The sequence below is a fragment of the Aegilops tauschii genome, chromosome 1 (genome assembly GCF_002575655.3).
Source record: "Aegilops tauschii subsp. strangulata cultivar AL8/78 chromosome 1, Aet v6.0, whole genome shotgun sequence".
Taxonomy (NCBI): domain Eukaryota; kingdom Viridiplantae; phylum Streptophyta; class Magnoliopsida; order Poales; family Poaceae; genus Aegilops; species Aegilops tauschii.
The window spans coordinates 19,513,491-19,528,363 of NC_053035.3; the positions used below are offsets into that span (position 1 = coordinate 19,513,491).

The 14,873-nt window shown below is 49.1% G+C and overlaps 1 protein-coding gene across 1 annotated transcript; it reads right to left on the reverse strand.

Moving 5' to 3' along the window:
• Positions 1 to 9,167: 9,167 nt before the first annotated feature.
• LOC123494727 (disease resistance protein Pik-2-like) lies at positions 9,168 to 11,686 on the reverse strand. Its single transcript, XM_045230910.2, has 2 exons — positions 11,629 to 11,686; positions 9,168 to 10,657 (listed from the first exon to the last, which is right to left on the reverse strand). Exons 1-2 carry the CDS (start codon positions 11,684 to 11,686, stop codon positions 9,168 to 9,170), a joined length of 1,548 nt encoding a protein of 515 aa, XP_045086845.2.
• Positions 11,687 to 14,873: the final 3,187 nt, after the last annotated feature.

Here is a 14,873-nt window from a genome sequence, read left to right on the forward strand (position 1 = left end):
TCTCTGATGGCTCGACTGAATCAAATACCTGACCGAGTGCAAGAGTGGAAGAAGTCATCTGCTCGCTGTGGCGCGCTGATGTCGCGTTGTCCTTGGTCCGAGTGCACTACAAAGACGTCAAACAAGACAAGATGGCGGAGCTCAAGGTTGCTAACACAAAGAGGCACACCTTCCAATCCTTCATGGACACTTTCCTTGACGCCGCCACTCGCATTGCAGACAGCATAGACCTTGACAGTTTCTGCGACCCAGCTAGTCCTTCTCCTGACGCGTGATAGAGAAACATTATGCTCCACCTTTATTTGCCTCGGAATGCCGAGTGATTGTGTAATCATTAAACTTCTTCAGGCCTGATGCTCGAATACTTTTGATCCGCCGTCCGGAACTTTAGGATTTATCTGAACTTGGTTTATCTCTGAATATGCTTGAGTTTGCCTTCGAGTGGAATTCGCTTTTCAATTGGAATAATCTTTGTAGTTGAGATGCAGCTATTGTACTTATGGCGCAGCTCCGAGGAGAAGGTTGCAGTCGACCTGCACCTCGCCGTCCTTGCAGATAGGGAGGGAGCACACGTTGTACTTGTGGCGCAGCTCCGAAGGAGAAGGTCGCAGTTGACCTGCACCTCGTCGTCCTTGCGGATAGGGAGGGAGCACACGTTGTACTTGTGGCGCAGCTCCGAAGGAGAAGGTTTCAGTCGACCTGCACCTCGTCGTCCTTGCGGACAGGGATGGAGCGCATGTTGTACTTGTGGCGTAGCTCCGAAGGAGAAGGTTGCAGTCGACCTACACCTCGCCGTCCTTGCGGATAGAGATGAAGCGCATGTTGTACTTGTGGCGCAGCTCCGAAGGAGGAGGTTTCAGTCGACCTGTACCTCGTCATCCTTGCGGATAGGGATGGAGCGCACATTGTACTTGTGGCGCAGCTCTGAAGGAGAAGGTTTCAGTCGACCTGCACCTCGTCGTCCTTGCGGATTGGGATGGAGCGTACGTTGTACTTGTGACGCAGCTCCGAAGGAGAAGGTTTCAGTCGACCTGCACCTCGTCGTCCTTGCGGATAGGGATGGGTTTCAAACTTGGGCGAGTACTGGACTGCAGCTAAGCCCCCGAGTGGGAGGGTTGCTCACCACTCGGTAGGATTTTTCAAACTTAGGCGAGTACTGGACTGCAGCTAAGCCCCCGAGTGGGAGGGTTGCTCACCACTCGGTAGGATTTTTCAAACTTAGGCGAGTACTGTACTGCAGCTAAGCCCCCGAGTGGGAGGGTTGCTCACCACTCGGTAGGATTTTTCAAACTTAGGCGAGTACTGGACTGCAGCTAAGCCCCCGAGTGGGAGGGTTGCTCACTACTCGGTAGGATTTTTCAAACTTAGGCGAGTATTGGACTGCAGCTAAGCCCCCGAGTGAGAGGCTTGCTCATCACTCAGTAGGATTTTTCAAACTTAGGCGAGTACTGGACTGCTGCTAAGCCCCCGAGTGAGAGGCTTGCTCATCACTCGGTAGGATTTTTCAAACATAGGCGAAACGGATTCGCGGCTAAGCCTCCGAGTGGGAGGGTTGCTCGCCAGTCGGTAGGATTTTTCAAACTTAGGCGAGTACTGTATTGCAGCTAAGACCCCGAGTGAGAGGGTTGCTCACCACTCGGTAGGATTTTTCAAACTTAGGCGAGTACTGGACTGCAGCTAAGCCCCCGAGTGAGAGGCTTGCTCATCACTCGGTAGGATTTTTCAAACTTAGGCGAAACGGATTCGCGGCTAAGCCCCCGAGTGAGAGGCTTGCTCACCACTCGGTAGGATTTTTCAAACTTTAGGCGAAACGGATTCGCGGCAAAGTCACCCACTGGGGGATTTCAGACGCAAACAAAAGCAACAACAACCATTTAGGAAGACTGTAAAGCTCTTGTCTTTGATAAACAAACTACAAAGGTATTTCTTATTACATCTCATATGAATGAGTACTTAAGTATAAAAGGGGCGGAGCAGCTCCGCGTTCCAAGCCCGTGGCTCGTCTTTTTGATGCTTGACATTGTAAAGATGGTATGCTCCATTGTGGAGAACTCTAGTGACAATGAAGGGACCTTCCCAAGTAGGGGCGAGCTTGTGTGGTTTCTGCTGATCCACTCGAAGAACCAAGTCTCCCTCTTGAAAGGCTCGGCCCCTCACGTTTCTGGCGTGGAATCGACGCAAGTCTTGCTGATAAATGGTCGGCCGGATTAAGGCCATCTCTCTTTCCTCCTCTAGGAGATCGACTGCGTCCTGCCGGGCCTGTTCTGCTTCATCTTCAGAGAAGAGCTCGACTCGGGGTGCATTGTGAAGCAAGTCACTCGGTAGAACAGCTTCAGCTCCATAAACCAAGAAGAATGGAGTTCGGCCAATCGACCGATTGGGAGTTGTCATCAATCCCCAAAGAACTGATGGAAGTTCATCGACCCAGGCGCCTGCTACGTGCTTGAGATCACGCATCAGTCGGGGTTTCAGTCCTTTGAGAATCAAGCCATTTGCTCTTTCTGCTTGTCCATTCGACTGGGGGTGGGCGACTGAAGCATAGTCGACTCGTGTGCCTTGGGAAGCACAAAAGGCTCTGAACTCATCAGAATCGAAGTTCGACCCGTTGTCAGTGATGATGCTGTGCGGAACTCCATATCTGAATGTCAATTCTCTGATGAAGCTGACAGCAGTACTGGCTTCAAGATTCTTGATAGGCTTGGCTTCAATCCATTTGGTAAACTTGTCGACTGCTACAAGCACATGAGTGAAGCCGCTCCTACCAGTCCTCAGGGGTCCAACCATATCCAATCCCCAAACAGCAAAGGGCCAGACGAGTGGAATAGCCTTTAGGGCTGACGCAGGCTTGTGGGACATATTGGAGTAAAACTGGCAGCCTTCACATTTGTCGACTATATCTTTCGCCATTTCATTTGCTCATGGCCAATAAAATCCAGCTCGGTATGCTTTGGCCACAATGGCCCGAGAGGACGCATGGTGACCACAGGTCCCCGAGTGGATGTCGTTGAGGATCACCCAACCTTCTTCTGGTGTTATGCATTTCTGGTGACTCCGATTACGCTTTCCCTGAACAGTTGTCCTCTTATCACAGTAAAGGCTTTGGATCGACGGACGATCTATCGAGCCTCTTCTTCATCCTCTGGGAGTTCCTTCCTAAGGATATACGCAATGTATGGCACTGTCCAGTCGGGAGTGATGACCAAAACCTCCATGATCAGGTCGACCACGGCTGGGACTTCGACTTCAATCGGATCTGTGGCACTCTTAGGCCGCGGGGGCTCTTCAGTGAAAGGATCTTCTTGAACTGAAGGTGTATGAATGTGTTCCAAAAACAGGTTGCTGGGAATGGCTTCCCTCTTGAAACCTATCTTTGCCAAATCATTGGCTGCTTGATTTTTCAGTCGGGGTATATGATGGAGCTCTAACCCGTCAAACTTCTTTTCCAACTTCCTCACCGCATTGCAGTAACCAGTCATAGCTGGGCTTCTGACGTCCCACTCCTTCATCACTTGATTGACTACCAAATCTGAGTCGCCGTAGACCATGAGGCGACGGACGCCGAGTGAGATGGCCATACGTAACCCATATAACAGTGCTTCATATTCCGCTTCATTATTGGAGGAATCAAAGTGAATCTGGAGAACATATCTGAGCTTGTCTCCTCGGGGGGATACCAGTACCACCCCAGCACCGGAACCATTCAGCATCTTGGAACCATCAAAGAACATGGTCCAGTGCTCCGAGTGGACTTGAGTCGGCAGTTGCTGTTCGATCCACTCGGCGAGGAAATCTGCTATTGCTTGGGACTTGATAGCTTTCTTTGCCTCAAACTTAATATCCAAGGGAAGGAGTTCAATCGCCCACTTTGCCACTCGACCAGTTGCATCTCTGTTGTTCAGAATCTCTGATAATGGAGCGTCGCTGACGACTGTAATGGAGTGGTCAGAGAAATAATGTGCAACCTTCTTCGTGGTCATATAAATCCCATAAACAAGCTTCTGATAATGTGGATATCTTTGCTTTGATGGAGTCAAAACTTCAGAAACATAATATACTGGGCGCTGAACTTTACATGCTTTTCCTTCTTCTTCCCGCTCGACCGTAAGTACTGTACTGACGACTTGTCGAGTGGCTGCAATGTCAACCAGTAAAGGATCTTTGCTGATTGGGGCAGCAAGCACCGGCTAGGTGGAAAGCAGGGCTTTGAGCTCTACAAATGCTGCATCAGCTTCAAGAGTCCACTCGAACTTATCAGACTTCTTCATCAGTCGGTAAAGAGGCAATGCCTTTTCACCGAGGCGAGAAATGAATCGACTTAAGGCGGCCAAACAACCTGTAAGCTTCTGGAAATCGTTCACACGCACAACGCGTTTCATTCGGAGAATGTCAGCAACTTTCTCTGGGTTAGCGTCGATCCCTCTTTCGGAAACAAGAAAACCGAGTAATTTTCCGCCCGGAACTCCGAATGTGCACTTTGATGGATTAAGCTTGATATCATACCTTCTGAGGTTGGCAAAAGTTTTAGCAAGGTCAGCGAGAAGGTCGGAACCTTTACGTGACTTGACCACAATGTCATCCATGTATGCTTCAACATTCCGACTGATTTGAGTGAGTAAACACTTCTGAATCATCCTCATGAATGTGGCTCCAGCGTTCTTCAAGCCGAATGGCATGGTGACATAACAGAAGCACCCAAATGGGGTGATGAAAGTTGTTTTTATCTCATCGGGTCCGTACAGTCGGATCTGATGATACCCGGAATAAGCGTCCAAAAAGGACAAGCGCTCACACCCCGCAGTCGAGTCGACTCTTTGGTCGATGCGGGGGAGAGGAAAGTGATATTTCGGGCAGGCCCGATTGATATGCTTGAAGTCAATGCACATGCGAAGTGAGTCGTCCTTCTTGGGGACCATGACAACATTGGCTAGCCACTCGGAGTGGTAAATCTCTCGGATAAACTCAGCTGCTAGGATCCGAGCCACTTCTTCACCGATTGCTTTTCTCTTCTGTACGGCGGACCGTCGAAGATGTTCTTTAACTGGTTTCACTTTTGGGTCGACTCGCAAACGGTGCTCAGCCAGCCCCCTGGGAACACCCGGCATGCCAGAAGGTTTCCATGCAAAGATGTCCCAGTTCTCATGGAGGAACTGGATGAGCGCTTCTTCCTATTTGGAGTCGAGTGTTGTCGAAATGTGAGTCGGAGCAGCATTGGGATCGGTCGGGTGAATATGAATCGGCTTCGTTTCACCAGACGACTGAAATGCCGAATCCGTGGCAGGCTTCTTAGCTCGCAACAAATCACTCGGATCTGCATTTTTTTGATACTCCTGCAATTCCACTACTGCCATTTGCGCATCGGCGATCTTTGAGCCCTTCTGGAAGCACTCTTCTGCCTTCTTCCGATTGCCAGTGATAGTGATCACTCCTTTAGGACCAGGCATCTTCAATTTGAGGTACACGTAGCATGGTCGAGCCATAAAACGTGCATAAGCCGGCCTGCCCAGAATAGCATGATAAGCACTCTGGAAATCGACGACTTCAAACGTCAACTTTTCTTTGCGGTAATTCTTGGAATCACCAAAAACCACATCGAGGGCGATCTGGCCGAGTGACTCAGCCTTCTTGCCAGGAATAACTCCATGGAAACTCATATTGCTTTCACTGAGTCTGGACATCGGAATGCCCATTCCTTTCAAGGTCTCTGCATACAGTATATTAAGGCCACTGCCACCATCCATCAGAACCTTAGTCAGCCGAGTGCCTTCGACAATTGGGTCGACCACCAACGCTGGCTATGTGTGTCGGGTGATCAGACTGGTCGAATGTAATGGCAGTCTGAGACCACTTCAAATAACTGGGCGTCGCCGGAGCGACCATGTTCACTTCACTGTTGATGACTTTCAGTCGACTCTTGCTCTCAACATCAACAAAAATCATCAGAGTGGAATTGACGTGGGGGTAACCATCATCGTCCTCTTCCTTATCCTCAACTTTGTCCGATTCTTTTTCCTTTTCTTTGGGCTGTTTCTCTCGGAACTGCTGGATTAGGAGCCGACATTGTCGAGTGGTATGTTTCGGGTAAATGAGATTACCCTCCTCATCTTTTTTGGTGTGAATGTGGCATGGTAAATCCAACACATCATTTCCATCTTGATCTTTTACTTTCTTGGGGTTCCATGGCCCTTTGGGCTTCCCCTTGAACTTTCCTTGAGTCACGGCTAAGGCTTCTCCGGGAGCAGCTGGCTCGGCTTTGCACTTCTGCTTCCGACTGGAGTTCCCTCCCCCGGTTTCGTGGGCGACTGTTTTGTGCTTGCCACTCCGGAGCCGATCCTCCTCTTCACCATTAGCATACTTGGTGGCAATTCCCATCATTCGACTCAGAGACATATCTCCGGTCCGACCGAACTTCAGATTCGATTCTCGATACTTGACGCCTTCCTTGAAGACACAAACTGCTTGGTGATCAGACACATTCTCCACCGTGTGGTGCAACGTGATCGATCTCTGGATATAATCTCTCAAAGTTTCATTCGACTTCTGCACACAAGACTGTAGATCTGTTAGCCCTGCTGGCCATTTGCATGTACCTTCAAATGTTCTGACAAACACTCGGGCAAGCTCTTCCCAGCTATAAATACTGCCAGGTGCTAACTGATTCAACCACGCTCTGGCCGAGCCCTCTAACATCAGAGGAAGGTGCTTCATGGCCACTTCATCATTGCCACCACCAATCTGCACAGCCACTCGGTAGTCCTCAAGCCAAGTGTCAGGCTTGGACTCACCAGTGAACTTGCTGACTCCAGTCGCCAACCTGAAGTTGGGAGGAATTAGTGCTGCTCTGATGGCTCTGCTGAAACACTCGGGACCTGAAACATGCACCCTGCTGCCGGTCGGGTAATCTCTATCGTGGCCATCTCTGTGTGCTCTGTTCCTGTCAACCAGACCTTGAACGAGAATGGATCTCGCGTCAAAGCCCGGCTCCCGGGGGTCGACTGAATCCTTCGCCCACCACTGTGAGGGCGTCTGTCATCGTGTTGCCGAGGCGCGTATGACCCACTCCTTGGGGGAGGCGTGGGTACTCGACGACGATCATACTGCTCACAGTTTCTGTACTGATCCTGTCGATCTCCACATCCCTCACACCTTGGAGGTGATCTTGGGCTGTGAGCCGACTGAACTGTGTCTGCCATTACAGATCTACTATGAATCCTATTCCGAGACTGTGACACTGCTGTGTTCTGCTCCCCCGCCGCCCGAAGCAAAGCCCGGATCTGCATCAAACCTCTACCAGCCTCCGACTGGGAAGGCTGAATCGACTCTGCTATTCGGGCAGCAGCTGTGAGATTCTGGATCGGAGTTCGATATACCTGGGTTGGAGGCGGAAAAAGTTGTCGTCGACTGGATTCAGGAACTCGCTGCCGAGCACGCTCATCGAGTGCGTGCTGGAGATTCTCCAGTCGAGTGCGCTCAGCCAAGTTGGCCAGGCGCGCCTCCTCCAAGGCCCGGGCCTCGGGGGTTTCTCCAAGGATAGGAGTGTGAAGTGCATCCATGTTACGGCGGCGAAGCTCTTCCCTCTGCTGAGAAGAGAGGGGCTCGGGGCGGTACTCCTCGTGGGCACGCGATGGATCGCCTCCGCCATCACCACCGTCGTCGCGGGGGAAGCCAGGAGGACTGCGCGGTCCGTTGACCATCAGGACTTCCGCCGCGGGGTCACTGCTGTCACACTCGGATGCGGTCTCAACGGAGCCAGTCGACAGGTCGAACAGGCCGTAGAGAGTTTCGTCAGGCTCGATTGCCGCGACTTGGGGGGTGGCCGACTGGCGAGCCACCGCGTGCCTCACCCACCGCTGTCGTGGTTCTAAGTCTGATAGTAGAACGGGGGGGTAGGGATGTAGAGGCAAGATCCTAGCTATGGAGAAGTTGTACGCACAAGTTTTACGAGTTCAGGACCTTCTCGGAGGAAGTAACAGCCCTACGTCTCGGAGCCCGGAGGCGGTCGACTGGATTATATGCGTGTGTGTTACAGGGGGTGCGAACCCTTGTCCCAGAGGAGGGGGTGGCTTATATAGAGTGCGCCAGGACCCCAGCTCCCCTCCGTTACACAGGGTTGAATGTTCATAACGAAGGAGCGTTACAAGTAACGTCCGTAGTAAAGTGCTATAAATGACTATTAAGTCTAAGGGTGAATGCCCGACCGTTGCTGCGCGGACTGGCTTTAGGTCTTCTGCATGTCGAGTGGTTTAGTGGTCGAGTGACCTAAATAGGGGGGGGGGGTCTCCGAGTGAATGGTAGGTCGAGTGGATTGCACTCGACACCTTGTTTGGTCCCCTCTATTTACTCTTGAACCTCTTTGCTTCTAGGACAAGGACCTTAGGTAGGACGTATAGGTCAGGCCTATTACCCTACCCCAGGTCTATGTCCTCATCACCGGCCACGGCGCCGAGCTTCGAAGTGCTTGTAGGCGAGGCGCTCCAGCTGCGCCCAGTCATCGCGCGCCCATTTGAGGGCCGCCGCGTCGTCGAGCTCCTCCTCCTTGACGCCGCCGGCGAGTCCGGGCTCCGCCTTCACGACGGGGAGCCGCGGCTCCGTCTTGACGGCGGCGAGCCCCGGCTCTGTTGGCCGCCGCGGCGTCGCCGGGGAAGTGTTCGGCCATGGAGAGGGAAAGGGAAGGGAAGGGGAGAGCGGCAGAGCTCGGCGGCGGACGGGATGGACGGCGGCTAGTTTGGACTCGGTGGCTCGGGCTGGTGTGGCCAACGGCAAGGGGGAGCCTCTGGTTTTATAGCCCCGCGCCGTCTGAACGCGTGGCGGAAGGGGAGGCGTCGCCGCGCCCGCCAGCCCGTGACGCGCCGCCCGTGAGGAATCAATGGCAAGGCTGTCCGCCGGCAGCCTTGCCATTGATTCCCCGCGGGAAATCGAGGCGCTCTGGGGAAGACGAGGCGCGTGCCGCTGACTCGGCGGGCCTGCGGCTCTTTGGCGCCAAAACCGCTCGTCCCGGCGCCCTCGGGCGCCCCCAGCACGCCGGGTTCGGCCTGGGGTAGCCGGTGCCAATTTCGGCCCAAGCCGGCGAAAAACGGGCTCCTGGGGGCGCGACTGGGCCGATTTTTGGGCGTCGGCGCGGAAAAAACGTCTGGAGAGGGCCTGTTGGGGGGGCGCGGCTGGAGGTGCTGTTAAACTCGAGTTCTTGTAAGGCAGGGGAGCTTTGGCATGGTCCCTGCCTCAAACATCAATCCCTTACAGGTATTGCAGTGCACCGAAAACACTGCAGCCGTTGAGATCCTCCTCTGATGGTGCCTATGCCCTGTCTTCCCGTTATATATATCGACTTCGAGCAGATTAGGTATTCTTCCAACTATCTCAAGATCTTGCTTCTCTATCTCCTTGGCATATACATACAGTTTTTCAAGACTGACAAGTTGGATCAGACATTTGGCAATCCTACACCTTTCTCTACAGACCAGAGAAATCTTTCGGATGCAACTTAGAGCAGGGAAGAAAGGATATCCTTCTACGCCATCCTTCTCTGATAAACACACTGCAATCCACAGAGAAGGACATTTCCGTGCGTCTAGTTTCCGGAGGGATGACTCTAGCTTTTCCTTGTAACTTGCTAATTTTTCTCCTTCTATCCCGTCGGTGTCCAACTTAATCCTCAGTTTCCTCAGGTCCACAAAGCACAGCGAGTGCTTGAAGACATCAATATACTGAAGCTCTTGCAAATTTGTCATATTTCCAATGCTGTCAGGCAATTTAGTTCTCCAACGTATAGACAGACGCACCAATCGCTGAAGCCGCGTAACAGTTTCCGATAGCTCTCTTAGAAGATCACAGTATGCATTTAGTGTCTCAAGATGTCGCAAATCACCTATTTGTTCTGGAAGCTTAGTTATTCGTGTGCTAGAGATGTTCAAGTACCTCAACTGAGGAAACCTTCCAATACTTTTGATGTGATGATTTTCCAGTCCACAACAATCTTCCAAGTCTAGCACACGCAGAGCATTTGATTCAAGGGAGAGCATTTGCTTGGTGTGCACGAAAGTCCCAAATGTTCGAGCATGGGATAAATCCATTTTATGAGATCTACCCACATTTCCCAACTGTGAGAGTCGACGAACTTCGTTATCTGAAAAATTCGTGGCCTCTGAACGATCACCTAACAAAGTACAAAAGTTCTCTTGGGTAGACTTGTAAATGAGGAAATCAAGGATTGTGTCATGCACTCTGCAGCCCCATGCCTTGCCATCATACCCTATGTCAATCGGTTGTATTAAACTCCTATTGACAAGCTCATGAAAATATGCATCTCCTAATTCAACAAGATCTTTCCCATCTTTGCTGTGGACGAAACCCTCGGAAATCCATCTATGTACCAAACGTAGCCTGTCAATCTTGTAATCTTCAGGAAACAAAGTCATGTATAACAGGCAACTTCTTAGACGGTGAGGAAGGTCAAAGTAGCTCAGAGATAATATGTAATTCAATGCATCTATGTCAGGATTTGTGCCTCTTGCAAAGTCAATTGAGCATCGCACCTCATCCCACTCTTCTTTTGTTTTCCTGGTAGCCAACAAGCTAGATATGGCATTGATTGCTAGCGGTAAACCATCACATTTCTTCAAAATATCTTTAGACACTCCTTTCAAGTAAGAAGGGCAACTTTCTTCACAACCAAATAGTATCTTGAATATCATCCAACAAATCGCCTATCCAATGCCTACGAATTTATCTTATATTGTTCTTGCTAAGTTACTATTGCTATCGTTACTGTTGCACTTGCTATGAAATTACTGCTATCACTGTTACCATTGATGATGACATGTACCTAGGGTAGGGTCATAGGCCTGACCTAGATACCCTACCCAAGGACACTGCCCTAGACTCAAAGACATTCAAAGCACAAGAAGAGAAACCGACTGAGTTCATCAAGGAGTGCAATCCACTCAACCTTTAACCTCACTTGGATACCCCAATTCCACTCGACGGTACAAGAAATCACTCCGAATGTAGAAGACCTAACGTCACTCAGGATGGCAACGGTCGGGCATTCACTCTGTAGTCTTGAAGATCATTTATACCTCTTTATTATTGGCCTTACTAGTAACGCCCTACCTTAATGTACATTAAAACCTTTGTAACATGGGCTGGCTGGGGTCCTGGCGCACTCTATATAAGCCACCCCCCTCCACTAGCACAAGGGTTCGCACCCCCTGTAACTTCACACATAATCCAGTCGACCAAGCCTCCGGGCACCGAGACGTAGGGCTATTACTTCCTCCGATAAGGGCCTTGTCACGCCCAATATGCGATACTATCCTAAAGAGACTCGAAGGTCCCACCAAGGATAGAACCGCATATTGACACACTTTTGCAAGGTGGATATCATTACATCAACATTACATAATAGATGGGGATACATACAAAAGGCACAGACGCCCCAAGAAGACATCAATACATCATACATAAGATCAACATCCGACTACGGATGAAACACAAACAGAAACTCAAACGACATCCACCCTGCTAGCCCAGGCTGCCGACCTGGAACCTATCTCCTGATCGAAGAAGAAGTAGAAGAAGAACTCCAAAACAAGCAACATCGCTCTCGCGTCATGATCATCGCAAAACCTGTACCTGCAACTGGTGTTGTAGTAATCTGTGAGCCACGAGGACTCAGCAATCCCATTACCATGGGTATCAAGTCTAGCAAAGCTTAAAGGGGTAAGGAAGGGGTAAAGTGGTGAGGTAGCAGCAGCGACTAAGCATGTATGGTGGCTAACATACGCAAATAAGAGCGAGAAGAGAAGCAACGGAACGGTCGTGAAACTAGCAATGATCAAGAAGTGATCCTGAACTCCTACTTACGTCAGACATAATCCAAAAACCGTGTTCACTTCCCGGACTCCGCCGAAAAGAGACCATCACGGTTACACACGCGGTTGATGCGTTTTATTTAAGTCAAGTGTCAAGTTCTCTACAACCGGACATCAACAAATTCCCATCTGCCACATAACCGCGGGCACGGCTCTTGAAAGTTTATACCCTGCAGGGGTGTCCCAACTTAGCCCATTATAAGCTCTCACGGTCAACGAAGGATATTCCTTCTCCCGGCAAGACCCGATCAGTCTCGGAATCCCGATTTACAAGACATTTCGACAATGGTAAAACAAGACCAGCAAAGCCACCCGATGTGCCAACAAATCCCGATAGGAGCTGCACATATCTCGTTCTCAGGGCACACCGGATGAGCAAGACGTCGGGTTGGCATAGACCCTGGTTGCCCAGGGGGCGCCGGACATCGCTCGGTTTGGACCAGCACTTGGAGAAGCACTGGCCCGGGGGGGCTAAAATAAAGATGACCCCCGGGAGCGTGACTCCCAAGGGAAAAGAAATAGGTGATAGGCAAATGGTAAAACCAAGGTTGGGCCTTGCTGGAGGAGTTGTATCCAAAGCGAACTGTCAAGGGGTCCCCATAACACCCAACCGCGTTAGGGACGCAAAATCCGGGAACATAATACCGATATGACGGAAACTAGGGCGGCAAGAGTGGAACAAAACACCAGGCATAAGGCCGAGCCTTCCACCCTTTACCAAGTATATAGATGCATTAATAATATAAGAGATATTGTGATATCCCAACAAAGTTCATGATAACCATGTTCCAACATGGAACAAACTTCTTCATCTTCACCTGCAACTAGCAACGCTAAGAGGGGCTGAGCAAAAGCGGTAACATAGCCAAACAACGGTTTGCTAGGAAGGGTGAAAAAGGTTAGAGGCTGACATGGCAATCTGGGAGGCTTGAAGAGCAAGTGATAGGTAGCGCAGCGTAGCGATAGAACGAAGCAACTAGCATAGCAATGATAGTAGTGAGATCCAGGGTAACGGTCATCTTGCCTGAAATCCCGCTAGGAAGAAGAACGAGTCCATGAAGAAGATGAAGCCACGAAGACGAACCAAGCATAGACGAACGAATCCTCACGATCGCAACGAAACGGGAACTATCGAGAAGAAGCACACAACATGGTAAACACACCACACATGAACAAGGCATGATGCTCAACCAAGCCGGATGCATGACAAAGCTACATGAAGCTACTCATGGCAAGAGATGATGCACACAAGAACAACACATCAAAGCAAGTTTAAATGGGGCCGGAAACAACATATAACAATTCCGGTAAATCCTCATATGCAAGTTTCGAAATTGGTCCAGATCTGAATAAACCTTATGTTCAAGTTGTTAAACAGCAAGTTAAGATGCACCAAGATGATCTACATGAAATTCTAGTCAAGTTACATATAAGTTCATTTAATTCGGAGCTACGACATAGAAGATATGGGCAAAACAAGTTAAACATGACATTGATGCAAAATGCATACAAACATCAAGCAAACACACCCAAAACAAGGATGCAACAAGGTAATATGAAACTACATGCAAAACTAAGCAAGTTTCATATAGAGCATGCTCAAAACGGAGCAACGGTGCAACACATACACTCCAAACAAGATATAGCAACAATCTGTCCAAAACAGCAACTAGGCATCTTGCAAGCATCAAAACAATATGCTATAGCACCCCAACATGAACACAAAAGGCATGGATGTGATGTATAGGTAAAGCATTACAAAACATGAACACTGAGCTATCTCCAGAAATCAATAGAACATGCTCAAAAGGACATGGCAATCACTACTAGAAATCCACATTTTACCTAGAGTCATATACCCTAGGGGAAATAGGAAAAACCATAGGGAAAGACTTCACCTTGGGCTTGCCCTAGGTAAAGAACCCTAGGTATAGTATAGTCTGTAAAGACCCCTTCCCCTAGGGTGTATCTAGCAAGCTCTAGGGAAAATTTCTTTACCTAGAGGCACAAGCCCTAGGGAAAGATTTCCATATGTATGTTGCAATCCACATGGATAGGTTGTTTACCTACAGCCAGGCCCTAGGGAAAGATTGTGGGGCCCTTTTGCGCCATATCACCATACTTTCCCTAGAGTTACATACTGTAGGGAAACACATTCCCCATATGCAGACATAATTCAAACGTGTAATTTAAATTTGAATTCATAACCAATAATTGAAATAATTCAAAATGGAGCCATAATTATGAAATGAAAATAACATCAAATAATTAGTGTATATATATATATATATATAGATACCAATCGTCACATGCATACAGTAGATGCCAAGACATCACCAGCCATCACATGTTTGACCAAAAAATAGGCTTGCTAGCTAGAGTTTGCTACATCTAACTGATTAAGCATCTCAATTAGCATGTACATACTGATGTAGGTCAACTAGAGTTTCCTACATTACAGAACATGTACTAGCATGTTAACTATACATGCACCAAAATATTACTCCACGCACTGTACATCCAAGAACATCAAGGAACCAACTGACTGCTCAATAGCGATAGGCTTAGTGCACTGGTTCCAGACTAACTAAAAAATCCCCCAAACATCCCTTCATCGTCTACAGCAGGAACACTTGCAGCAGTAACATGTTCCTGAAAAGAAAGATTCGCAAAATCTCAAAAGCTGGAACATGACAATAAGAACTTATTAGAGGAACTACAGGCAACTCTGTGTTCCAATGAAAATTAGTGAGTTACATCAAGTCGACAAAGTCTAAACAGAATTTCCTATTTCCAGTAATTAGAACAAAGGCATGCAAAATCTGGTATAGATTTTGGCAGCATAACAACTATAAACTGGACAATTGGACAAAAAATATATTATGATCCCTCCAACATCCTCACACAGCCCCATTAATCAACATTAATCCCAAATGATCCAGCACCACACAGGCTAGCATCACACATCACATAAGCATGCATATTGTCACAAGTATGTGAATAGGT

Excerpts from the sequence above, each read along its gene's own strand:
- LOC123494727 (XM_045230910.2), bottom strand. The coding sequence starts at position 11,686 with ATGGTAATGGGATTGCTGAGTCCTCGTGGCTCACAGATTACTACAACA. Across the intron at positions 10,658-11,628 it reads TACTACAACACCAGTTGCAG|AAAGTTGCCCTTCTTACTTG; the intron begins GTACAGGTTTTG and ends TTGGTTGTGAAG.